We start from the raw sequence: 27,354 nt of genomic DNA on the forward strand, positions 1-27,354 counted from the left end.
ATCATCATCCTCATCCATCTCATTAAAAATACTGTAAGGTTTTAAAAAGGTAATTCATGTAAATAAAGTATTGAGAACATTGGCCCATTGTAAGTATACAATAAAAGTTAGCCATTACTATAATTGTAATTAGAAGCTGTATTACTTTTTTCATTCCTGGCACAATTTTGGAGACTTCCCTATTTTTGTTTTTCTCGATTATACTTGCAAAGATTTATTTGTCTTTTCACATAATCAGTTTTTTTTGTTTTATGGATCAGCTTTTTGGTTTTCTATTAATTTATACATTTACCTCTAGTATTTCCTTCTCTGTCCTTTATTTTACTTCATGTCATTGTTGATTTTGTTAAGATTTCTTTTCTAGAATCCTGATTCAAAAGCTAGCTTCTTCACTTGTTTCAGTGCTCTTGTTTTCTAACAAATACATTTAAATTATAAATTTCTTTTTGAACAGTATGATGACATCTCCCTCAGGATTTGATATTTAGTGTTTTTATTTTGTTTCAGTTCTAAATATGTGAACAATTTCTATAGTGGTTTTCCCTTTAGGCAATGAATACATTAGAAATACATTTGTAAATTTGGAGATGAATAGTTTTTGTTTGTTTGTGAGGGGAGAAATGCAAGGTTGGGGAGTGAATCTTGTGCTCAGTAAATGGGCTGTGTATATCAGTTTATAAAATTTCCCAAATGGCCAGTACATGGTCAATTTTTATAAGTATTCCTTGTATATTTGAAAAATAAATATATATTCTCTATTTATTTGGTAAACATTTCCATACAGAAAACCCTAACAGAAACTAATAATTAGATTGAGCCTGTTACTTCAATCAAGCTAGAAAATTGTTATTTAAATCCTTTTTTCCTTGACTTTATTTGTAATTTTCTGAAAAAAATGCATTAAAATCAATTCCCCCTTATTCTGTTAATTTTGAAGCTGTGTTATTAGATGTATTGTCTCCTAATTGCTCTATATCTCAGTAAATCAATCTATTTATGAGTTTCTGTTATTAGTATGCCCCTTTAATTTTTATGCCTAAATTCTATTTTGTTTGATATTAATAATGTTGTAACAGCTTTCTCTTTGTTGGCATTTGCATTATAATATGAAAATACAAAAGAAACAAATGACATGTTCTCTATCTCAAGGAAGTTATAATCACTACTATATGTACATTTTGTACTACTGTTTTTAAAGTTTGAATTCAAGGCTCTTTTATTTTACTTCTGACAAATACTTCTTTTGTTCCTACAATATTCTTATTGATGCACATCTTTGATTGGATGTTCTCTATGCACTTAGTTATTACAAGTAGAAATTTTCTAAATGTTCGAGATAGCTATGATAAAATTAACACAACACTCAGCAAAATAAGATATTACCGATGTTGTCTGACAAAAGCATCAAATTGATCAATTTGCTTTTTGTTTTTATTAATTTAGTTTTTCTTAATGTATGTTTTGGAAGTTTGATCATTTGTACATAGAACCTATGAGAAATCCCCGGTCTCATTGTTCCCCTGTGCAATATATACCTCCTTTGTAACGGTAATTAAGGAGCATACACTTCACATGGCTACTTCACATGGCTTACATTATGGTGGTTATTTTTAAGTATTCAAGCTTGAAAGGGCAAAATCGATCCTTTTTTTTGAAACAGGGAAAATTAAAACATCAAAATGTGATATATAATTACTATGTTAAATAGTGAAAAACAAACTATTCCACAGTAGAAATTTAACAGTGCAAAGAATTGAGGTCATCTGCTGGCCTAAAATAGAACTTAACATTTCTCTTCACTTAAATTTATTGCAGATTTCTTATTCAAGAAATATAGAATGACAGAGCAGTCATGAGCCTAATAATCATTTGGTTTAATATTTTTTCTTTTATCAAAAAAAGACAAAACAGTGTAGTTAATGGAACATCAACGGATAGTTTGTAAAGAAATTCTATAAAGGTATATATTTTCTTCTCATGACAAAATATCATCACCACACTAGAAGAAATGTCATAATAAGAGAAATTTAAATGCAGGTTTTATTATTTACCCTTACTCTATCTTCCATTACATTGCTGGAAAGAGCATGAGTAATGTTTTGTTTTCATTTTTAATTTATGTGACTTTCCCTTTGTAATTTAAACATCAGTTACATTTTTTTAGATACTTGTCATGTTTATAGCCCAATGTATACTATTTTTCTTACCATCATTTTAATAACTAAGTAAGTATTACAAAGGAATATGTGTTTGGAAGGAACAGCATTAGAATATATATGATAAAGCTATAGGTGGAAAGAATTGATTGGTTTACTTTTCCCAAAGAAACCTCCTCATGCAGTTGTTTAATGTGAAAGGTTTTTTCTTGAAAAGGTTAAAAAAGTTCTAATCAACTTTTGTACATTATGTAGAACTTCATTTTCTAAACTCTGCAAAAGAAAGTTTCATATTTAATGGGAAATCATGAATTATTCCATTTATTATCTACTTCCTCCTTTCAAAGACATGATCTGGATAAAAGGCGGGGTGAATAATTTCAAAAAAATACAATACATTTTTAATGGGAAGGTGCAAACTACAGATTCTCATGACTATTAGCAAGTGTAGAGGAAACAGAATTTTACTTGCAAAACTCGTCAAACTCTTGCAAAGATAAAATGTATGACATACTTTAGTAAAAAAAGAACACAGTGAACTTAAGTTTTCTTTTTAATGCAACTTGTTGTTTTTACTAAGTTTTGTTATATTCTTCAGCTTCATATTTTTATTAAAAGTTGACTATTTCACTCAACTTATATGGAAAATTGATAGTTCTTTAATTTATAAAGATGAAAAGCTGTAAGAAAAAGTTTAAATTATATTATTGGAGACAAAATTTCCCAAATAATAGAATATTAAAAATTTTAGAGAACAATCACAAGATTATGTTTCAAAAAACAGAGTGACTATTATATTGCATGGGATTTTATTTTATTCTAATGAAAATTTGTAAATAGTAATATAGACAAAAATGTGGAGTTAATGAGCTAGCATGATCATGTTTATACATGTTTGTAATCCATTGCTTGTAATCATTAGTATGAAGCTTACTTTTTGTTTTTCTCTTCTTTTTCTTGTTTATTATTGTTATATTAGGACACAGACTATAATAATTATATTACTTGCTCAGATTTCTTTTTTTATCATTGTGACTCAATCCCAAACCTAAGATTATTTTCAGGCTTTATTTTTCAGCTCGTGGTTAATTGATTTTCCTTTAGTTGAAAGTTACAGTGCAATTTAAAAGAAAAGAACAAAAATACATGACTGCCTCATTTAGCCAAAAGTGCTTGGACTCAGCTGTGGTACTGTGAAAATACCTTCCCTGAAAATTCTTCCTAAATGATGACACTCATTTCGTACCTTTCCATGTATAATCTTTAGCTTAACCCTTCTGTTTGTAAATAAGTTTAAATTTCTCATCTTAGAAGTTTACAAGTAATAGGACCGTTTTAAAGATGACGTAATTAGCCTCTCCTATAAAGAGCTTGCTTTCTTCTAGCTCTTTTCCACTGAACTTCTGAAGAAGAACTTTTTATAATGTGGTTAAGTTCAAGAGTTTTCCAGTAGAGAAAATCTTTCTGTAAAGAAAATGTGTGTTACAGCTACATGGGTAAATTTTTTGATAATACCTTATATTGACTGACAAATAGTTGCTTCATTCCTGATTGATGACAATCTCTGTACTCCAGATATTTGATTGCATTGGAATCACTTGAGTAAATAATTTTTAATAGGAAATAGACACAAAAAAATTCCTGTATATCATTAAGGGAATTTTTTAAAGCTATTGTAACATTGCAGTCTGCACTGTACTAAATAACCACAGCTTTTCTCTGATCTCAGGTAGCAATCACTAGGAAAAATACCATTTGATTAACGTTTTTGATCTAACAAAAAGTTACTGCCTTTTATGCTAAATACCAGTTCTTACATAATTGCTAAATATCAGTTCGTACATAATTGAGCCTGAGAAATAATCTTTGTTCTACATTCTACACCAATATCCCATGTATCCTGAAATAAAATCACCGATATTGAAGTGAATTTTTATTGTGCTCTCGGCAGAATTCTTTGCTGACCAAATTTTTAAATATATTATTTATTGTTGATTTATGTTAGTAATAGTGCTATTTGGAAAATATAGGCTAAACTTTATTTCTTAGTTGTTATTAGATTTTTTAAAAAATAATTAAAGGTTGAACTTGGGTTAAATAGTTTCTTCCAAATGGCATTTTTCAATTTGTACACATATCCTTTAACTGTTGGCAGTCTGACTATAGTTTCTGTGATTATTAATAGATAAAAATGTGTATTTTCTAAAAATACAAAGCACAACTTGCCTGTGTAGCAGTTTCAAATTTAGTAAACTTGTAATTGTTTAGAAAATCACAAAAAATTCTGTCCCATAACTTCTTGGGGGCAGATTTTATTTATTTATTCTTAAGTTATCAAATAAGTCCATCTATCTAAAATGATTCTAAATCTAAACTGGAAAAAAAATCCTGCCAAATTAATATTTATGTTCTGATTTATTGATAACATTTTTAGGATGATTAGTTTTTTCAATTTATACAACTAAAGGTGGTATCACATTTATTTGGATAGCGATTCTAATCGCTAAACCGTGTAAACATGCATTTGTGGTGTTTCTTTAAAATGAAGCTAACATGTTATGTATTTCAATCGTTGTTAGGAGACTTTATATATTTTATATAAATTTATTATAAATATATTGTTATTTATTATAAATAAATTTATAAATAATATACATTTATTAAATTTTATATACATTTATGTAAAATTATACTTATATTGTATAACAATATAAGTATTGCACAATAGATATACCTTCAAAATTAGTTTTAGATTTTCTGTTAAAGAAATATGACCAATACATTTCACAAAGAAAATCATTATTGTTAAAAAGGCTTACATTAAAATTCCTGTGACATGACTAGTCAAAACTGCAATAATATTATTACAGAAGTTATTTTCTTTATTGAAATATATGCTAAAACTATACATAAGCTGCAGTGATTGTATTATCTTTATTATATGTTCATTTTTATTTGAGGAAGTTCTCCAGAAATATTTAGGAGAAATTAATAACAGTGTTCATTTTAATGACTAATTCTGCTTTTAATTACTAATTATAATAAACGGTGCTCGCTTCAGCAGCACATATACTAATTATAATAAACAATAATAAGCAATAGATTTTTTTGTTTCAAGTATAACAAATTCTACTTTTTGAGATGTTGACATGTAAATAATTCAAGTAAGTCATAAAGAAAATAAGCAGTGATTATCAAGTTATTTATGATTAAATGGATATACTGAGATGCAAAATGAATTTGCTTTAGAGAAACTATCATATCAAAAGTGCTTTTTATGTACATTTTATTTGGATTCATAAAAATGCCTCATTAAATTTGTATATGTTTATCTCTAAAATATATTTCTAATTTTTCCAGACATGAGAACTGAATAGTTTGAAAACTGTTCATCTGTGATATGCCACCTGTCCTATTTACATTTTTAACAGTTGAGTATTTGTTAACTGATCTCATAGACAGCTACATATTTTGCTGTTTCCAGATGGATGAGATAGAATACCATGCATAACTTTACATTTATCTTCTTTGAATGTCACCTTATTTACATATCAATTAAAATAATATCTGTATTAAGATGGATAATGAAAGTTATCAAATTTACATGATGTAACTGCAGTTTGCTAAATTTCCAGTAGATGCCCCCAGAGACCAGTCAACTCATTGGAAATCCTTTAAATTTAAAAAGAGTCTTTTTCATATTGAAACATTTTTTTTCTTGTTATATTTTGAAGTACATGGAAAATAATTAAATGTCCTAAAAGTTCCAACTCTCCAATGGTTATTACATAAAAATATATATGAATGATTTTAGTCTATTTCTTAATTAGCGTTAGTTCTCAATCACTCTTACTACTATGACTAACAATTGTTAAAAACCTAAATTAGTGTAAAATTAAGAAAATACTTTCAGTTGTCATTGTAATTTTATATGCTTTTAAGTCATTTTAAATATAATTGATATTTTTTCATTCTAACTTCTCTCTTTACCTATATTTATATGGCTAGGGGAATGGCATATCTTTGTTTTAGCTTTTCGGGAAAATTTTATTCTCTTCACAAAAAAACTATAAAACACACCCAAATTATATGGTTTTTATCAGTGTGAGTATGTCAAAAAATACATATTTCCTCCATTCAAACTATATGTAATGTCTACCTACACTGAAAAGTATGGGTAAGAATAGTGACTCACTTTATTCCGTGGAAATTATATTAACTGAAGCTATTTAAGTATTAATTTAAGAGTCAGTGTAATTATCCCGTAGGTGATTCCAATAACATTTATTCCTACAATACGAATGTAAGACTGTTATAACTGACACATAGATAACCCACTAGTGACTTATAAATATTAACTTAATGGAATAAAAGTATTATCCTGACTTTTGATTAGATATTACACATCTTCTAGGTTTATCTTTGTCAGATTAAATAAAATTTTTATGATCTTGTTTTAAATTATGATTTTTTTTATTAAACTGGTTTTGAAATATTTTACAGAATATGAAACTTCACCTTGATACAGTATTTGAGTTTGTCCTATGAAAAAAATATGTTAAATATATTAGTCATATATTTGAGTAGTTGATAATTCGTTTTGATTTTGAAAGCCCATCTGATAACTAATATAAATACCTATGGGTTAAGAGAAATAAAAGAAGTTGTCATATGTATTCATTCCATTTATTCATGTTGTTCAGATTTGTAGAAGTATGTGCTTTTTATCCTTTTATATGTTTGTCCTCAGTGTTTTTCTTTTATTAGACTTCATATATCCTTGAGTGACAATCATATCTATTTAATTTGCTTTGCATGGGTGCTACTGTCTACTTACTCACTTTAAGGAAGGGGATTCTGTGGGAGGGTCACATAATGACACTAATCTCTTTTCCTAGTCCAGCAGAAACATGGATTAACAAGGACAAAGGCAATGGCTTTCATATTTGAGGGTTACATTATAATTGTCCAATAATGACAAATTCCTAAACAATCAATGCAAATAAACAAAAAACAATGTGTAGAGGAAGAAAAGGAGAAGAAAACCCAACAAATTTAAAGCAATAAGAGAGAGTGTGGTAAAGTGCAAAAATATAGAATTCATACTCAGAAACCTGGATGTGAATTCCAGTTCTGCCCCTTATTAGTTTGTATGGCTTTGTCACTTATATGGCAAATCACATCCTCACCGAAGACAGTTTCTTTATCTGTGAAAATGGAAGTATTACTTTGTAGGTTACTGTGTGTTAGAAATTGTGTCTACAGTGTCTAACACATTGTAGGTAGTCTATAAAATAGTAGCTGCTCAGAATGTTTTAAAGCAGAATTTTAAAATGATAGAATATCTCCATGGCTGTTTAACAGAAAGCTCTCCATCTCTCAGCTTCTCCACACATTCAGCTATGAAGTTCTGTCAAAGTGTTCAGTTTTACTTTCTGTAAATTTACAGATTTTTTTTTAATCTTAGGATCTTTTAGGGCAATTTTTACGTACGTTCAAAATGCACAGTATCTCTTTTGAAGAATGGCTTTAAATTGTAATAAGTCCATATTAAATGGATGGCCACTTAATTCCGTTCCTAAATTCATTCTTCTCCAGCTGCATCCCTCAGTCCGGTGCAACCTTAGGTGTCTGCAGTGGTAGATACCTTCTTATAGAGTCCAGTGAAAGTCACGACTTCTGCTACTGTGAGTGGCATATTCTCTGTCAGGGAAACTCTTCTCAAACTCCATAATATCAAATCTCTACGTAAATTTTACCAGAATTCTCAATTTCCCCCCAGCATAGTGACTTTTTAGGTCAAAGAGATATTTCTTCTTCTGATTCTTGCAAAGAATATATTTTAATTTAGACTAATACTTGTTCTAATATGCAGATGAAACCAAAGACTGATAACATTGTGTCCAAATGAATAACAAAATAATGAACTGGAATTGTTTATATTTCTATTTGTGTTTAGAAAAATTTTCTTTCCATAAGGCAAGTCAACTTTAACTATGATTCTGTTATGAAATATGAAACCTGAGAAGTCCAAATATCATAGTGAAATTGACATACGTTTTTTTCAGGTAGTCAGTTCATTTTAATAAAAGAAAATTATTTTGGTTAAAAGAAATAATTTGCAAGGCACCTGGGTGGCTCATTCAGTTAAGCATCCAACTCTCATGGTTCCTGAGTTTGAGCCCTGCATCGGGCTTCACGCTGATAGCAGGGAGCCTGCTTGGGATTCTCTGTCTCCCTCTCCCTCTGCCCCTTGCTTGCACTCTCTCTCAAAAATAAATAAATTTTAAAAAAAGAAAGAATTTGCATTAACTATGAAGATTTAAATAGGAACTAATTTAGTAAATCACTAACTGCTCGTTCTTGCTCTCAAATTAATAATGAAGCTTTAACAATGACTTAGGTGTACAGATGCATGTATATGCGCACATGAATTTGTATATAAATAGAAATGATAATAAGCATAGTTATATATACATTTTAAAATACATCTCTATTTGAAATCTCTCTTGCAAAGAATGGTCTTTTAAAAAAAGTTACCAGAGGGGCGCCTGGGTGTCTCAGTCAGTTGAGTGTCTGACTTTGGCTCAGGTCATGATCTCACCGTTCATGGGTTCAAGCCCCACATTGAGCTCTGTGCTGACAGCTCAGAGCCTGGAGCCTGCTTCAGATTCTGTGTCTCCCTCTCTCTTTGCCCTTCCCCTGCTCGTGCTCTGTCTCTCTTTCTCAAAAATAAAAAAACGTTAAAAAAAAGTAGCAGAAATTTAAAAAAATTGTTATCAGTTATATATCATGGATGTTTTGAGGCTGAAAATATGTCTTGGAAACAATTTTAGTATAGCCTCTTCTGAATCCATTCATGTTCTTTGGTCACAGGCAACAGAAACTGATTCTGACTAAATAAAGTAGAAACAATTTTATTGGAAGGATATTAGGTAACAAGCTGAATTTAGGTAGAGCCCAGCTCATATGAAAAGGACAAGACCTGAGACCCTTGATAGGATCTTGGTAGAGAGAACTACTTGAGACTCTTGTCAGGATATCAAGTTGACTGAGCTCCAGAAGCCTTCTAACCGTTTGTGTTTTTCTTGCCCCAAGATTCAGAATTATGGGAGAGAAACTGGTTTGCTTAGTTTGGGTCACTGATCCACCCCTTGGTTAGAGAGTCTTTACAATCAAGTCCCACCAAGATGACACACAGTGTGAGAATGGTCATTTTCAAAAGTGTTTGGAGTGCTGCCACCTGTGGAAATGGAACTAGGTGTTGGGTGACCAAAGCCAACCAAAACACCCTCACCTTCCAGGTGAAGGAAACAAGGCCTGCAGAGTGATTTTCTGCGTTTTTGTCCCAGTTGAGGTTAGAATGTGCATAGCCTCCTGGCTTGTGTTTATTTTTATTGTTTAAAGTCAATATTCTATTTTTTATTTATTTACAACTTTCTTCTCTTCCAAGGCATAACCATCAAAGATGACAGCGCTTGTTTGAAGCAAGGTTAGATTTTTAGCCCCTCAGATCTCGTCCTCAGATCTCCTATATTCCCCCACAACCTGTCTCCATTTGGAGGTACTACTTGGATATCCTTTCAGCCTTCTTCTCACTTAAGTTATCTGAATCCAATCTCATTATCTTTCCCCAAACCTGTTCATCCTTTTGTGTTCTCTTCTTTAGCAAATAACCAATTACCTATTGCCCAGCCTCAAAACCTGGTGTCCTCCTAGGTCTTCCTTTTCCTCCTCCCCCAACACCCCCTCAGTCACCAAGGAATTGATATTTTTATCTCCTAAATATGTGTTGAACCCACCTACTTCTATCCATTCCCCCTGCCTTTCCTTTGGTCCAGCCCCTGTGACCTCTCCTTTCCAAGACCACCAGATTCTTCCATCTCTTTGCCCTGCTCCCAGTTCTACCCTCCTCCTGGCCATTCTCTTGGATCAGGTGCAAATTTCAGAGTCACAAGCTCGAAGATGCTAAATTGAAAGCCTTTATTTTTTTTATAACAATTTTAATTCCTGGCCGCAAGCCTTGATCTTCCCTAGTGTAAAAATCCAGTCTTGTTCTTCTCAGGTAATGTGAGTCCAATTCAGTGATTTCTCAGGTTATTCAAGATTCTGACACCTCTTCCCCCACCCTGTTTTCTCATATAGAAACAACACAGTGCTGGAGCAGGGTAGAGAGGAGGGGAGTTGCCAGATTTAGCAAATAATAATATAGGATATATACTTCAATTTGAGTTTCAAAAAAATTAGTATAAATATGTCCTATGCAATGTTTGGAGCATACTAATACTAAAAAAATATTCATTGTTTATCTGATATTCAAATTTAACTGGGCATCCTGCCCAGTTTCATCTGGCAACTCCAGGGCTGGGGATTTGTCAGTATTTACTTTCAGATCTTAATCTAAGACCTTACTATAGACACTGAATATCCTTCTCTAGTATCTGTTTCTTCATTCTTCTTTACCAACAAAACTACAGTTTTGCTTGGGAGAGCAATGTATCTAAGAACAGGCAGAATTTTAGTTTTTCCAGTCTCCTTGCAGCAAGGGGTGGCCATGGTGAATGGGACCAAAGTAAGAATTTACTAGCAGTTACAGGAATGCTTTTGGTTTTCCCAGTAATAGGGAAAGACATATCTGGTGCCACCCATCTCCCCATTCTTTTTGCCTTGAAGATGGACACAATATCTGAAGCTATAACAAGCATCCAGTGACCAGCAGGGGACAAGCATGAGGGAAAGAATAAGATAATCCCAGGTGCATTAACCTTGCCAGGCCACTGAACCAAGGCCATCAGATGCCTACTTTTAGGCATCTTTTGCTGAGAGAAATGGAAATCTCTAGTTTTAAAGGTACTATGAAACAAGTTCTCTTGCTTGTAGTTGAATGCATTCCAAACCTATGGGGTTGTATACATGTGTCCATCTCTCACGCATTCAATCCATCCTTTTCTGTCAGATTTGGAAACATGCTGACCTGACTCCTTTGATAGCTCCCTAAGGCTTCTTATTCTCAGCGTTATAGTTGTGTCCTCCTTCAGCCCCCAGTGGGCAGCCATACAAGAACATTTTAGCACACATTCCCTCGTTGTGGCCAGTGACATTGTGACAGATACACCAGCCCTCTATTTCCATTAACTGTTGTGTCATACATGGAGCCCACTAGATGACTATGGCATTTCACCCATACCATTCAGGAGCTATGGGAAATTATAGTGGCTGGTTCTGAGAAATCCAATACAGTGACTTTTGGTTTACCTTGTGTGGGGCAGGTAGAAGGAAGGGAGAGAGAGGACATGGCCTTTGCAGCATTTCACTGCTCCTTCTTCATACTATCTCCCTTTGTCTTGACAAGAGGGCAGAAACAAACAAAAATCTGTTACTTCTTTTCTCTTCCCTATGTTATACGTTTTTGGTCTCCTACAACATGGGGGCCTTTGACCTTGTGGCCTAGGAATGTGGCTTCCTTATTCTCTTTATCATGAGTCCTATTAAACAGGTGCTGTGTATCTATCTGGATGCCAGAGCAGGGAGGATAACAGCTCAGCTGGAACACTCCTTCCGGGTGATTTTTCTAAACTGTAATCTCATGTAGTCATTTCTCTAACTGGGACCCTTCAATGGCTCTAACTCACTCCTCGCTTGGAGTCCACACTTCTTACCATGGCTTTGAGGTCCTGTCTTTTCTTTAAAAGCTACTCTCTCACCACTCCTCTCTTCACCTTTCTTTATACCTAAGTTATACCTTACTTATACTTAGTAAGAAATTCTTGGTGGATGGCATATGGGCTGTTTTTTTCTTTTTGCTTTTGTTTTTTTAATTCTTTAGATGAATCTACTGCATATCCAGGAGTTGAGAACCAGTAGTGCAGGACTTTACATGTATCTGAGCATCTTCACATACATAATCTTTTTTTTTTTTTATAAGTGGGGGAGGGGCAGAGAGAGAGGGAGACACAGAATCTGTAGCAGGCTCCAGGCTCTGAGCTGTCAGCACAGAGCCTGACATGGAGCTTGAACTCACAAACCGCGAGATCATGACCTGAGCCAAAGTCAGACGGTCCACCAGCTGAGCCACACAGGCACCCCTACATAATTTAATTTTGTTCTTAGAAGAATCCTGTGATATAGGTACGGCATAGATTGATACACACATTTTACAAACAAGATGAAATGAGGTACACGGAGCGGTAGAACTGGGCCCAACCTTGAGTAATCTGACTAATTCGAGGCTGTCTCCACTCCACCCTGAAATTTTTATTACTAGTAATATCACATTGTGTCAGTTGTTCTAAATATTTAACTGGCTCCTAATTTTTAAAAAATGTAATGTAATATAATTAGTAGCTATATGATTTGGCCTCTGATTGCTCATTAAGTGGAATAAAAGCTGCCACACAGCTGTTGTCCCATAACTCTGTTTATTTCCTGTATCACACTTTTCGTCATCTGAAATGATTTATTATTTCCTATATACTTGTTGGTTGTGTTCTCCCACTAGAGTACAAACTTCACAAGGAGATTGAACCCATTTGGTCTAGAACAGTGCCTTCTACCTAGAAAATTTAATAGCTATCTGTTAAATAAATTGAGTATTCATTTGTCACTTTATCTCCTTGTATATGATTTATCACTAAATTAGAAGTGAATTATTAATCTAAAAAATCATTAACTTAATCCTAACTGAAAATATTTTTAAATGTATTTATTAATAGATTTTAATAAACATTTTCTAACCAAACATCCAAGCATGAGTGAATGAACGAATGAAGGAACTTCCATAACTTATAATGAAGCCACATAATATAGAGTGCCTTTTTGACATTAAATGGCATATTTAATTTTTGCTTGGCATGTTGAATTTTTTGTTTTGTTTTACTGGGAGGCTAGTATATCAAGTACTTTTGGATCTTGCAATTGCTACAGTCTGCATGTGTTCCCCCAAATTCATATGTTGAAATCCTAACTCCCAAAGGTGATGGTGTTAGTAATTGAGGTCTTTGGGAGGTGCTTAGGTCATGAAGGCTCTGCCCTCATGAATGGGATTAGTGCCTTATTAAAAAAAAAAAAGAAAGAAAGAAAAAGTCTCCAGAGAGATCCCTAACCCTTCCACTATGTAAGGACACAGTGAGAAGGCACCAACCATGAACAAGGAAGAGGGCCCTCACCAGGAGGCAACCATGCTGGTGACTTGATCTTGAAATTCCAGCCTCTAGAACTGTGAGCAATATATTTCTGTTGTTTATAAGCTACTCAGTCACTAGTATTTTGTTCTAGCAGCCAGCATGGACTGACATCAGTCAACTAGTTTATTTGTCCCTATCAAACAGAGCTCAGCTCTGGAACTGCTATATTTATAATGTAATTTTATTAAAATTACTACATTTGGGTAGCTCCTGGCATCTTTCATTAAACTGAAGTTGTTCAATTATAAGCGTGTGAAGCAAAGATAGTTTTCAGCTTTCACTGAGGGGGAAAAAAAAAGGCAGCACAATTCAACCTTTAATCTTTAGAGACGAAAAACACTGCATGGATTTAAAGGATTAAAATCACGTTCTGAGTGTTGGGTTTCTTCTTCCCAGTTACCGGAACTCGTACAAGAAGAACATTTGTGTGGACATGCTGCGAGACGGTTATCACAAGTCCTTTACTGAGCTCTTCGCCCTGATGGAGAAGTGGGATGCCCTGCAGGAGGCTGCAAGAGTTAGGTCCCTTTTCTGGTTGCAGAGACCCCTGGAGGAGCAGCCTGATAAGCTGGGTCACTTCTACCACCACCTGACCAGGGCTGAGGCGGCTGAACGGAAAGGTGAGTGGAGGGACTGTGGGCAGCAGCACTGTGGGCAGCAGTGCTGCAGGAGCTGGAGCAGTGAGCCCGAGGGAGGATTGCAGAGTGTTTCATGTCTGAATTGAGACCATTAAGACACCTTAGCACAGTGCATTCTAGACATCTAAGCATCTTTATGGAATACATGATAGGGGAACGCTGAATCACAAGCTGCCCAGACACAGGGGCATCCTGCTGATGTCATTTCAAGCAGGAAAGACAATGCATGCATCGCACCTAATAACACCGCCACAATGTTCCAATGTATTAAAATCTTTTGTATCATGAATTACAAATATTTCCATGGTTTTTAAAATATATAATCTGAATAGAGACTTTTACTAAGAGTTTCATTCTTTCAAAGAGTATTATAACTTGAAAATTTGTATTGATTTTCTATTATTTATATAATAGAATTTGAAGATCTTACCAACAAGTCCTACAGATTTCAATCTGAGAATTTTTATTAGTGAATAGTAGGAAGATATGAAAAGCCTGCAATTCACAATTATAAATAAAATTGTTAATTTTATATTTTCCATCACATCATTTGTAGTAAATTCCTTTTCTTGTATCTGAAAATTTTCCCAAAAGTCAATGTTTCATCTAGTGAATAAAATATTTTGATCTCCACTGTAATTATACTCATATTGTTGTCATGAGCCTTTCCTAGTTACATATTAGGAATTGGTCATTTTATATAATCAAAGAAAGGAAATCCTAGATCCTAGAAGTCAGCATATAAATTTGGTGATCTAAATTATTTTTTTCTTCAACTTCTTGTGGGAAAATAGCATAGGACTGAAAGAGAGAAGCTCAGGCCCCAACAATGCCTATATTTTACTTCAGGCCTTTTTATGAGAAAATACAGTATTAGAGGGACACCTGGGTGGCTCAGTCAGTTAAGCATCTGTCTTCAGCTCAGGTCATAATCTCAAAGTTCATGAATTTGAGTCCTGCATTGGGCTCTGTGCTAACAGTTCAGAGCCTGGAGCCTGCTTTGGATTCTGTGTTTCCCTGTTTCTATGCCCCTCCCCAGCTCCTGCTCTGTCTCTGTCTCTATCTCTGTCCCTCTCTCTCTCTCTCTCTCTCTCTCTCTCAAAAATAAACATTGAAAAAATTCTTTAAAGTAAGTTGAGTATTACACAACTTTCCACAACTGTACCAATGACAGTGGGGAAAATTAATGGGGGCATGGTAACAGTATTAGAGGGATAGCAGAAGTCTTTCAACCTCTACAGTGGAGTTAATACATGTTTCCTATCAGGTTGTGACCTGACTTACCAATATGAGATACATGAAAATTTTAACAAGTGAATGTGTGTGTGTGTGTGCGCGTGTGAATGTGCATGTGTGTGCGTGTGAATGTGTTTGTGTGTTTGTATGTGTGTGTGAGTACAGGAGGCAGATATTGGTATTCTGAAAAATACTTAGCTGCAGGATTAACTTTTTAATTTTTTTTTAAGTTTCTTTGAGAGTGAGTGCAAGCAGGGGAGGAGCAGAGAGAGAGAGAGAATCTTAAGCAGGCTCTGCATTGTCAGTGCAAAGCCCTTTGCAGGGCTGGAACCCACAAACCATGAGATCATGACCTGAGCCAAAATCAAGAGCCAGATATTTAACTGACTGAGCCACTCAGATGCCCCACAGGATTCACTTTAAAAATAGAATCCTCTGGTGAATTTTAAAATATGACATCTAATTTCTCAAGAAATTAACTATTATAAATAAAAAATGCTTTGTAAAAAACTTACATTCTCGTTTCAGCTCCAAATTCTGAAGTGATATTTGCACTGAAAATAGAATTGAGCAAGATAAAAATTTCCCATTAGTCGTTTTTTCAAGTTGAATTCATCACATTCGCTAAGTGTTTTAAATAGAGGCTTTCATCTGAGTAGCATAAATATGAGCCCCATACATCACTTGTTATAAAAAAGTGTCATAATTATGAGAAACTTGTCATAAAGCATTTTGTAATTATAAAGAAACTAAAATGCTAAGTAGTCTATTTTAATGTAGAAAACATTAATTTACAATTTTTTATTAAATAAAAGTAAACATTTAAAGAAAACTGTTTCTTGGGGTGCCTGGGTGTCTCAGTTGGTTGAGCATCTGGCTCTTGATTTAGGCTCAGGTCAGGATCTCACCTTTCGTGGGTTCAAGCCCCAGAGCCAACTCTGCACTGACAGTATGGAGCATGCTTGGGATTCTCTCTCTTTCCCTCTATCTCTCCCCACACCCTCAAAGTAAATAAATAAACCTAAAAAAAAAAAAAAAAAAAAACTTTCTCCAATCCCAAAAATTAACAAAGTCCAAACTTTATAGTAATCAATACCTTATACACATGATATTAGTAAAGAAAAGAAATATTTTCTTTACTGGTTGGTTTTATCATATATTCATAGCAACTAAGCTGTATTTGTTAAAGAAATAAAATTACCTCTTGCTCAGGTTATCTTGTTCAAAAATGCAGTGGCTTTTGCCTGGTTGAAATATAGAAAATTAAGATTATAGCAAAGAATATTGTTGGAAATACCTCAGTTGAAGGTGTTGTGAATATTTGTATACTTTAAAAAAATTGTGTTAATTACTTTCATCTTTACTATATAAGCTTTATCGAGGAAAAAATGTGATACAAGTTAAGAACATCCCAGAAAATGGGAAAGGGGATATACTCATTCACTCTTATTAATTTGAATTAATCTTAAATCTTAAAACATGCACACATGCAAACACACACACACTTAATCTAGAATGTAAAAATTTGTTAATGGTGTCTCAGGATTCCATCTTATATGGTCATAAGACATATATGGAATCTGAAACAATTATCCTGAAGTAGCATTATCTCTGAGCATTCTCATTGCTTCTCATTGGAAAGACTATCACTCTAGGGCCACAATGAAGTTCATTTAATCAAAGCTATAGCACTAATAATAGTCATCTTGGGCCAGTTCTGTCTCTTGAGACTTACAGAACAGGAACCTAGAGTTATTTAAATTATTCTGCAAAACACCACTTGCTGGTTTATAGCAAAAAGTGTTTAAAGTAAGCTAGTCATTTCTTTTTGGATTATTTTCCATTTGTTAAAGTGTTTTTATTTTTTGTCCCTAATAACATTTCTTATATTACCCATTATTGTAAATCATCTCTGTACCATCTATAATGTTATGATTAGGGCCTTGTGCCCCATGGGGCTGGAGAAGAGATGGCAATAATGGTAATGGGCAACTGAATCAATAGATAATTCAAACATTACTTACACTTGACTTTAAATTATTGTTAAGGGTTAAGCAGCAATTTTTTTCTAATAACTTTTATTTAAGATACCCAAATACTCTATACAAGCAGAGTCCGACAGGATGTTTACAGGTTTTATGTAAAGCAAAACAAAAATAATTATCTGATGAAATAAGTTTGAGAAACACCGGATGAATTAACGTTGACATTAAGTAGGCTGATTTATTGCAGGACTTACCAGAGCCTTTAATATGCTGATGTATACCGTGTGGTTCACTAAAAGAGGGAAATTAGCAACTGTATTTTCCACATTTATTTCATCATGGAATCTCCTTCTTAGATAGCACAGTGAATACTTGTCTAAATAATAAACCAACAGTAAAAATGTTTTTCATGTTATAAATGTCTACTGACAATTCAAATAAGCAGTCTACAAGCAAGGAGATAGGCTGCTTAGAATGTAAAGGGTACAGCCCATATATTTGGATTGTCCAAAGACTCAAAACTTGAATATATCCCTTTATACTTACTATGAAAAATATTGCATTTTTAATAGAAAAATAGTTTAACTGACAGTGATCTTTATTTTTTTTTTAATTTTTTAAATGTTTATTTTTGAGAGACACACACACACACAGAGTATGAGTGGGCGAGGGGCAGAGAGAGAGAGGGAGACACAGAATCAGAAGCAGGATCCAGGCTCTGAGCTGTCAACACAGAGCCTGATGCACACTGGAACTTACCAACCTCAAGATCAGACCTGAGCTAAAGCTGGCCACTTAAAATGACTGAGCCACCCAGAGGCCCCTGACAAGTGTCTTTAAATATGGAATCTTGATAGCTTATATAACTCATTCTAAAAAGAAAAAAGAAAAAAAAAGTATGAAATTTTGGAAATGTTTTTCTATTGAGGTGTGATTACTGAAAAACAAATTATTTTGGGATCATTTTTTTTTCATGAAAGCTCTTTATAGAACTTTTTAAAAATGGAAGATATGGAACGCTTTATAGACTTTATAAAATAACTCTTTAATCACTAAAGATGACAAAGAATATAAAATATTATAGGTGCCCCCTGGGTGGCTCGGTCGGTTGGTTAAGCGGCTGACTTCGGCCCAGGTCATGATCTCACGGTCGGTGAGTTCCAGACCCTGGTCGGGGTCTGTGCTGACAGCTCAGAGCCTGGAGCCTGACTTGGATTCTGTGTACCCCCCGCCCCTCCCCCACTTGTGCTCTGTCTTGCTCTGTCTCTCAAAAATAAATAAATGTTAAATAAATAAATAAATAAATAAATAAATAAAATATTATAAAACAGACTTTAGTGCTTTGTTCACATTAGGTAGAAGGTTCACAATGCAAAGACAAAACATAAGAGAAGTCAGTTCTGCGATGAGAGTTTTTGTTTTTGTTTTTTAATTTATTTATTTATTTTGAGAGAGAGAGGGCAATAGAGCACGCAAGGGAGGGCAGAGAGAGGGAGAGAAAATCCCAAGCAGGCTCTGTGCTGTTTTCAACGAAAAGGGTATTTCAATTTCTAATATATTCTTTTAGTTTTTTTATTATTTTTTAATGTTTTAATTTTTTAATGTTTATTTTGGAGAGAGAGAGACAGAGTTTGGGGGGGGGGGGGTCACAGAGAGAGAGGGAGACACAGAAACCAAAGCAGGCTCCAGGCTCTGAGCTGTCAGCACAGAGCAGACAGCAGCCTCAACCCCACAGACCGGGAGATCATGATCTGAGCCGAAATCCCACACCTGACCGGTAGAGCCACCCAGGCACCCCTATTTTTTTATTTTGAAGAGAGAGAGGGCGTGAGTGAGTGAGGAGCAGAGAGAGAGGGAGAGAAAGAGAATCCCACGCAGGCTCCACACTTTCAGTGCTGAGCTCACCCAGGCAGGGCCTGAGTTAAGGATGTGGGGCTGGAACTCACCAACAGTGAGATCATGACCCGGCCGCTGAGGTTGGATGCTTAACTTCCTGGGCTACGCAGGTGCCCCTTTCTAACATCTTCTAAGTTTTCAAAAAGGTTTTTGTTGTATTTTTGGAGGACACATCTTCGATGTAACTATTTTAGTGGTTAAAATACATGAACTTAAGTTTGCATTTCCATTTTTAAAATAGCTAATCATGCTTTTAAGGAAAAATAAAAAATAAATGTCACTAACTTGGTTTAACATTTGAAGGGGCAAGCCGTGAGACATTTTTCTAATGCAGTTTATGTTTTTGTTTGAAGAATACTTTGAAGATGTCTATAACAACTTGTATGCACTGGCCTGTTACTTCAGTAATTCTGAAGACAAATGGGTAAGGAACCACTTCTATGAACGATGTTTTAAGATAGCTCAACGGATCAAAATTGACGGTGGGAAGAAAGAAGCCGAGGCGCATGCGCACATGGGACTTCTCTTCGAGGAAGAGGGTGAGTGGTCATTTGTCAGGCTGTCCTGGGTGCTTTGGAGGATTCAGAGTCCAGGCAACCAGATAGCACGTGGGGATTGAGAAAAAGACCTGAGGCGTTAGTAGAAGCATGTAAGTTATTGAGATTAGAAAACAAAAGTGTGTGACTTATGGATTCACCTTAAGTATTCCTTGCAGTCATACTCCACCCAAGCGCTCAGGCTAGGGTTCCCAGCAGCAGCAGCACGGAGAAAAAGCATCCTCCCGTATCCATCCACATATATCCGTCAGTGCCACTTGCTGTATGGTTTTGAAATTCTTACCATTCTTAAGTCCTCTATTCATTTTAACTTGATTTCTCCTGTATGAAAATGGGAATAAAGGAAGGCGTGCTTCATGATTTTCCTAATGCCACACGTCCCCTACAAAGGGGACCAAAAAAATGCCTCTATAATTTAGATATTGCCCCATTGTGATTTTATAACAACTTCTGAAGGAAAAGTCCTTTAAAAGTAACTTCATACTTAATGATGTTATCTTAAGACAAGACTGAAACAACAACAAAAATCATCTAAACATGTTTTGTATGATGGCTTACTAAAGGATGCAAATAGAAATTTAAGAATTAAAATTATGGAGAGGACCAGGAAGATGGCGGCGTAGGAGGACGCTGGGCTCACCGCGCGTCCTGCTGATCACTTAGATTCCACCTACACCTGCCTAAAGAACCCAGAAAACCGCCAGAGGATTAGCAGAACGGAGTCTCCGGAGCCAAGCGCAGACGACAGGCCCACGGAAGAGGGTAGGAAGGGCGGCGAGGCGGTGCGCGCTCCACGGACTGGCAGGAAGGAGCCGGGGCGGAGGGGTGGCTCGCCGGCCAAGCAGAGCCCCCGAGTCTGGCTGGCAAAAGCGGAGGGGCCTGACGGACTGTGTTCCGACAGCAAGCGCGACTTAGCTTCTGGGAGGTCATAAGTTAACAGCTCTGCTCGGAAAGCGGGAAGGCTGGAGGACAAAGGGAGGGAGAGCTGCTGAGCCCCCTGACGACAGAGCTCAGTTTGGTGGGGAACAAAGGCGCTCCCCAGCGCCATCTCCCCCGCCCATCCCCCAGCCAAAATCCCAAAGGGAACCAGTTCCTGCCAGGGAACTTGCTCGCTCCGCAAACACCCAACTCTGTGCTTCTGCGGAGCCAACCCTCCGGCAGCGGATCTGACTCCCTCCCGCTGCCACAGGGCCCCTCCTGAAGTGGATCACCTAAGGAGAAGCGAGCTAAGCCTGCCCCTCCAGCCCCCGTGCACCTTGCCTACCCACCCCAGCTAATATGCCAGATCCCCAGCACCACAAGCCTGGCAGTGTGCGAGTAGCCCACACGGGCCACGCCACCCCACCCCACAGTGAATCCTGCCCCTAGGAGAGGGGAAGAGAAGGCACACACCAGTCTGACTGTGGCCCCAGCGGTGGGCTGTGGGCAGACATCAGGTCGGACTGCGGCCCCGCCCACCAACTCCAGTTATACACCACAGCACAGGGGAAGTGCCCTGCAGGTCTGCACCACTCCAGGGACGACTATCCAAAATGACCAAACAGAAGAATTCCCCTCAGAAGAATCTCCAGGAAATAACAACAGCTAATGAACTGATCAAAAAGGATTTAAATAACATAACAGAAAGTGAATTTAGAATAATAGTCATAAAATTAATCGCTGGGCTTGAAAACAGTATACAGGACAGCAGAGAATCTCTTGCTACAGAGATCAAGGGACTAAGGAACAGTCACAAGGAGCTGAAAAGCGCTTTAAATGAAATGCAAAACAAAATGGAAACGACGACAGCTCGGATTGAAGAGGCAGAGGAGAGAATAGGTGAACTAGAAGATAAAGTTATGGAAAAAGAGGAAGCTGAGAAAAAGAGATCTAAAAAAATCCAGGAGTATGAGGGGAAAATTAGAGAACTAACTGATACACTAAAAAGAAATAATATACGCATAATTGGTATCCCAGAGGAGGAAGAGAGAGGGAAAGGTACTTGAACAAATTATAGCTGAGAACTTCCCTGAACTGGGGAAGGAAAAAGGCATTGAAATCCAAGAGGCACAGAGAACTCCCTTCAGACGTAACTTGAATCGATCTTCTGCACGACATATCATAGTGAAACTGGCAAAATACAAGGATAAAGAGAAAATTCTGAAAGCAGCAAGGGATAAATGTGCCCTCACATATAAAGGGAGACCTATAAGACTCGTGACTGATCTCTCCTTTGAAACTTGGCAGGCCAGAAAGGCTTGGCACGATATCTTCAGTGTGCTAAACAGAAAAAATATGCAGCCGAGAATCCTTTATCCAGCAAGTCTGTCATTTAGAATAGAAGGAGAGATAAAGGTCTTCCCAAACAAACAAAAACTGAAGGAATTTGTCACCACGAAACCAGCCCTACAAGAGATCCTAAGGGGGATCCTGTGAGACAAAGTACCAGAGACATCGCTACAAGCATAAAACATACAGACATCAGAATGACTCTAAACCCGTATCTTTCTATAATAACACTGAATGTAAATGGATTAAATGCGCCAACTAAAAGACATAGGGTATCAGAATGGATAAAAAAACAAGACCCATCTATTTGCTGTCTACAAGAGACTCATTTTAGATCTGAGGACACCTTTAGATTGAGAGTGAGGGGATGGAGAACTATTTATCATGCTCCTGGAAGCCAAAAGAAAGCTGGAGTAGCCATACTTATATCAGACAAACTAGACTTTAAATTAAAGGCTGTAACAAGAGATGAAGAAGGGCATTATATAATAATCACAGGGTCTATCCATCAGGAAGAGCTAACTATTATAAATGTCTATGCGCCAAATACCCGAGCCCCCAGATATATAAAACAATTACTCATAAACATAAGCAACCTTATGGATAAGAATGTGGTCATTGCAGGGGACTTTAACACCCCACTTACAGAAATGGATAGATCATCTAGACACACAGTCAATAAAGAAACAAGGGCCCTGAATGATACATTGGATCAGATGGACTTGACAGATATATTTAGAACTCTGCATCCCAAAGCAACAGAATATACTTTCTTCTCGAGTGCACATGGAACATTCTCCAAGATAGATCATATACTGGGTCACAAAACAGCCCTTCCTAAGTTTACAAGAATTGAAATTATACCATGCATACTTTCAGACCACAATGCTATGAAGCTTGAAATCAACCACAGGAAAAAGTCTGGAAAACCTCCAAAAGCATGGAGGTTAAAGAACACCCTACTAACGAATGAGTGGGTCAACCAGGCAATTAGAGAAGAAATTAAAATATATATGGAAACAAACGAAAATGAAAATACAACAATCCAAACGCTTTGGGATGCAGCGAAGGCAGTCCTGAGAGGAAAATACATTGCAATCCAGGCCTATCTCAAGAAACAAGAAAAATCCCAAATACAAAATCTAACAGCACACCTAAAGGAAATAGAAGCAGAACAGCAAAGGCAGCCTAAACCCAGCAGAAGAAGAGAAATAATAAAGATCAGAGCAGAAATAAACAATATAGAATCTAAAAAAACGGTAGAGCAGATCAACGAAACCAAGAGTTGGTTTTTTGAAAAAATAAACAAAATTGACAAACCTCTAGCCAGGCTTCTCAAAAAGAAAAGGGAGATGACCCAAATAGATAAAATCATGAATGAAAATGGAATGATTACAACCAATCCCTCAGAGATACAAACAATTATCAGGGAATACTATGAAAAATTATATGCCAACAAATTGGACAACCTGGAAGAAATGGACAAATTCCTAAACACCCACACTCTTCCAAAACTCAATCAGGAGGAAATAGAAAGCTTGAACAGACCCATAACCAGCGAAGAAATTGAATCGGTTATCAAAAATCTCCCAACAAATAAGAGTCCAGGACCAGATGGCTTCCCAGGGGAGTTCTACCAGACGTTTAAAGCAGAGATAATACCTATCCTCCTCAAGCTATTCCAAGAAATAGAAAGGGAAGGAAAACTTCCAGACTCATTCTATGAAGCCAGTATTACTTTGATTCCTAAACCAGACAAAGACCCAGTAAAAAAAGAGAACTACAGGCCAATATCTCTGATGAATATGGATGCAAAAATTCTCAATAAGATACTAGCAAATAGAATTCAACAGCATATAAAAAGAATTATTCACCATGATCAAGTGGGATTCATTCCTGGGATGCAGGGCTGGTTCACCATTCGCAAATCGATCAACGTGATACATCACATTAACAAAAAAAAAGAGAAGAACCATATGATCTTGTCAATCGATGCAGAAAAGGCCTTTGACAAAATCCAGCACCCTTTCTTAATAAAAACCCTTGAGAAAGTCGGGATAGAAGGAACATACTTAAAGATCATAAAAGCCATTTATGAAAAGCCCACAGCTAACATCATCCTCAACGGGGAAAAACTGAGAGCTTTTTCCCTGAGATCAGGAACACGACAGGGATGCCCACTCTCACCGCTGTTGTTTAATATAGTGCTGGAAGTTCTAGCATCAGCAATCAGACAACAAAAGGAAATCAAAGGCATCAAAATTGGCAAAGATGAGGTCAAGCTTTCGCTTTTTGCAGATGACATGATATTATACATGGAAAATCCGATAGACTCCACCAAAAGTCTGCTAGAACTGATACATGAATTCAGCAAAGTTGCAGGATACAAAATCGATGTGCAGAAATCAGTTGCATTCTTATACACTAACAATGAAGCAACAGAAAGACAAATGAAGAAACTGATCCCATTCACAATTGCACCAAGAAGCATAAAATACCTAGGAATAAATCTAACCAAAGATGTAAAAGATCTGTATGCTGAAAACTATAGAAAGCTTATGCAGGTAATTGAAGAAGATATAAAGAAATGGAAAGACATTCCCTGCTCATGGATTGGAAGAATAAATATTGTCAAAATGTCAATACTACCCAAAGCTATCTACACATTCAATGCAATCCCAATCAAAATTGCACCAGCATTCTTCTCGAAACTAGAACAAGCAATCCTGAAATTCATATGGAACCACAAAAGGCCCCGAATAGCCAAAGTAATTTTGAAGAAGAAGACCAAAGCAGGAGGCATCACAATCCCAGACTTTAGCCTCTACTACAAAGCTGTCATCATCAAGACAGCATGGTATTGGCATAAAAACAGACACATAGACCAATGGAATAGAATAGAAACCCCAGAACTAGACCCACAAACGTATGGCCAACTCATCTTTGACAAAGCAGGAAAGAACATCCAATGGAAAAAAGACAGTCTCTTTAACAAATGGTGCTGGGAGAACTGGACAGCAACATGCAGAAGGTTGAAACTAGACCACTTTCTCACACCATTCACAAAAATAAACTCAAAATGGATAAAGGACCTGAATGTGAGACAGGAAACTATCAAAACCCTAGAGGAGAAAGCAGGAAAAGACCTCTCTGACCTCAGCCGTAGCAATCTCTTACTCGACACTCTTGCCTCCCCAAAGGCAAGGGAATTAAAAGCAAAAATGAATTACTGGGACCTTATGAAGATAAAAAGCTTCTGCACAGCAAAGGAAACAACCAACAAAACTAAAAGGCAACCAACGGAATGGGAAAAGATATTTGCAAATGACACATCGGACAAAGGGCTAGTATCCAAAATCTATAAAGAGCTCATCAAACTCCACACCCGAAAAACAAATAACCCAGTGAAGAAATGGGCAGAAAACATGAATAGACACTTCTCTAAAGAAGACATCCGGATGGCCAACAGGCACATGAAAAGATGTTCAACGTCGCTCCTTATCAGGGAAATACAAATCAAAACCACACTCAGATATCACCTCACGCCAGTCAGAGTGGCCAAAATGAAGAAATCAGGAGACTATAGATGCTGGAGAGGATGTGGAGAAACAGGAACCCTCTTGCACTGTTGGTGGGAATGCAAATTGGTGCAGCCGCTCTGGAAAGCAGTGTGGAGATTCCTCAGAAAATTAAAAATAGACCTACCCTATGACCCAGCAATAGCACTGCTAGGAATTTATCCAAGGGATACAGGAGTACTGATGCATAGGGGCACTTGTACCCCAATGTTTATAGCGGCACTCTCAACAATAGCCAAATTATGGAAAGAGCCTAAATGTCCATCAACTGATGAATGGATAAAGAAATTGTGGTTTATATACACAATGGAATACTACGTGGCAATGAGAAAAAATGAAATATGGCCTTTTGTAGCAACATGGATGGAACTGGAGAGTGTGATGCTAAGTGAAATTAGCCATACAGAGAAAGACAGATACCATATGGTTTCACTCTTATGTGGATCCTGAGAAACGTAACAGAAACCCATGGGGGAGGGGAAGGAAAAAAAAAAAAAAAGAGGTTAGAGTGGGAGAGAGCCAAAGCATAAGAGACTGTTAAAAACTGAGAACAAACTGAGGGTTGATGGGGGGTGGGAGGGAGGGGAGGGTGGGTGATGGGTATTGAGGAGGGCACCTTTTGGGATGAGCACTGGGTGTTGTATGGAAACCAATTTGACAATAAATTTCATATATTAAAAAATAAAAAAAAAATAAAAAAAAATAAAAAAAAAAAGAATTAAAATTATGGAAGGAATGGTGGGTAGATAATATGCAAAGAAAATATATGAAAAGATATGAATAATCCTGTTTCTTTTCCCGAAAAACTGTCTCATTTTCCACAAAGGTTTTGCCTTTGGCCAAACAGTTAAATTAGAAAATATTTATTATTTTGTAGCTAGGACTGTATAGGACTTGGAGAAAGATTAAAAAAAAAAAAGTTTTTGTGCTTCAGGAAATTACACGTAATCTATAACATGGTAGGTGCTAGGACGTGGCATATGGTCGGGAGCCATCTTGAGGGATAAATACCAGGTTTATCAGAAAAACTCAGAGAAATGAGAGATCATACAGACTAGATTCAAGGAAGGCATAATGGGATCAGTAGGGACTGGTGGGGGATTTGGAAGATGGGGTGGAATTTAGGCAGGTAAGAAAACAGAAATATATTCTATAAGAGGGAGTTACTAAAGCATAGTTAAAAAACTTGTAGGAGGAGCAACCTGTTTAAAATGGAAAGTGTGGGGGTGCCTGGGTGTCTCAGTGGCTTGAGCGTCTGACTCTTGATTTTAGCTCAGGTCATAATCTCACATTTTGTGGGTTTGAGCCCCACATCGGGCTCCCAATGCTTGCTTGAGATTCTCCCTCTCTCTCCTGCTCTCTCTGTCCCTCCCCAGAGCTCTCTCTCTCTGTCTCTCTCTCTCTCTCAAAATAAATAAATAAACTTTAAAGCAAATAAATAAAGTGGAAAGTGTGTTTCTGAGCAGTGGTGGCAGCTAAGAGTGGAAAGGCAAAATAGGGACACAGCAGGATTCAGAGCTTGGGTTTAAGCTTCTGTATATTCAGAGTAAGGAAAGGTTGGTTATTACTGTAATTTGAGAAGTTGTTAAAGCTTGCAACCTGTTGTTAAAAGTAGTGTTCTTCCAGTTTGTAAAAATGGGATAAATTCTTGCTTAAGTAAAATTCTTTCTTAAGCTTTTAAAAATTACTCTCATTTCATAGGTGTGGTGGATACTTTTTTAAACTGTAAAAAATTATTATCTTCACTTCGAGGATGAGAAAACTGGCCCAAAGAGATTAAGCTGGTTGGTAGTGAAGCTAGTTTTGACTAGTCAGCTAGCTTCAGAGCCTGTAGTCACTGCTCTGTGCAAACAAAGG

General features: G+C 36.3%; 1 protein-coding gene across 4 annotated transcripts in view; it reads left to right on the forward strand.

Annotated features, from left to right (window-relative positions):
• Nucleotides 1-27,354, forward strand: part of TTC29 (tetratricopeptide repeat domain 29) — a 255,129-nt gene that overhangs the window by 30,526 nt on the left and 197,249 nt on the right. For 3 of the 4 annotated variants that reach the window (XM_042935359.1, XM_042935356.1, XM_042935357.1), the window contains exons 5-6: nt 13,736-13,959; nt 19,448-19,633. In XM_042935359.1, coding sequence (XP_042791293.1) covers nt 13,736-13,959; nt 19,448-19,633 — 410 coding nt within the window. Of the gene's footprint in view, nt 1-5,567; nt 5,587-13,735; nt 13,960-19,447; nt 19,634-27,354 lie in introns of those variants that run through there. The other variant, XM_042935360.1, reaches the window with a different exon arrangement.

Source organism: Panthera leo, chromosome B1, assembly GCF_018350215.1.
Source record: "Panthera leo isolate Ple1 chromosome B1, P.leo_Ple1_pat1.1, whole genome shotgun sequence".
NCBI lineage: Eukaryota > Metazoa > Chordata > Mammalia > Carnivora > Felidae > Panthera > Panthera leo.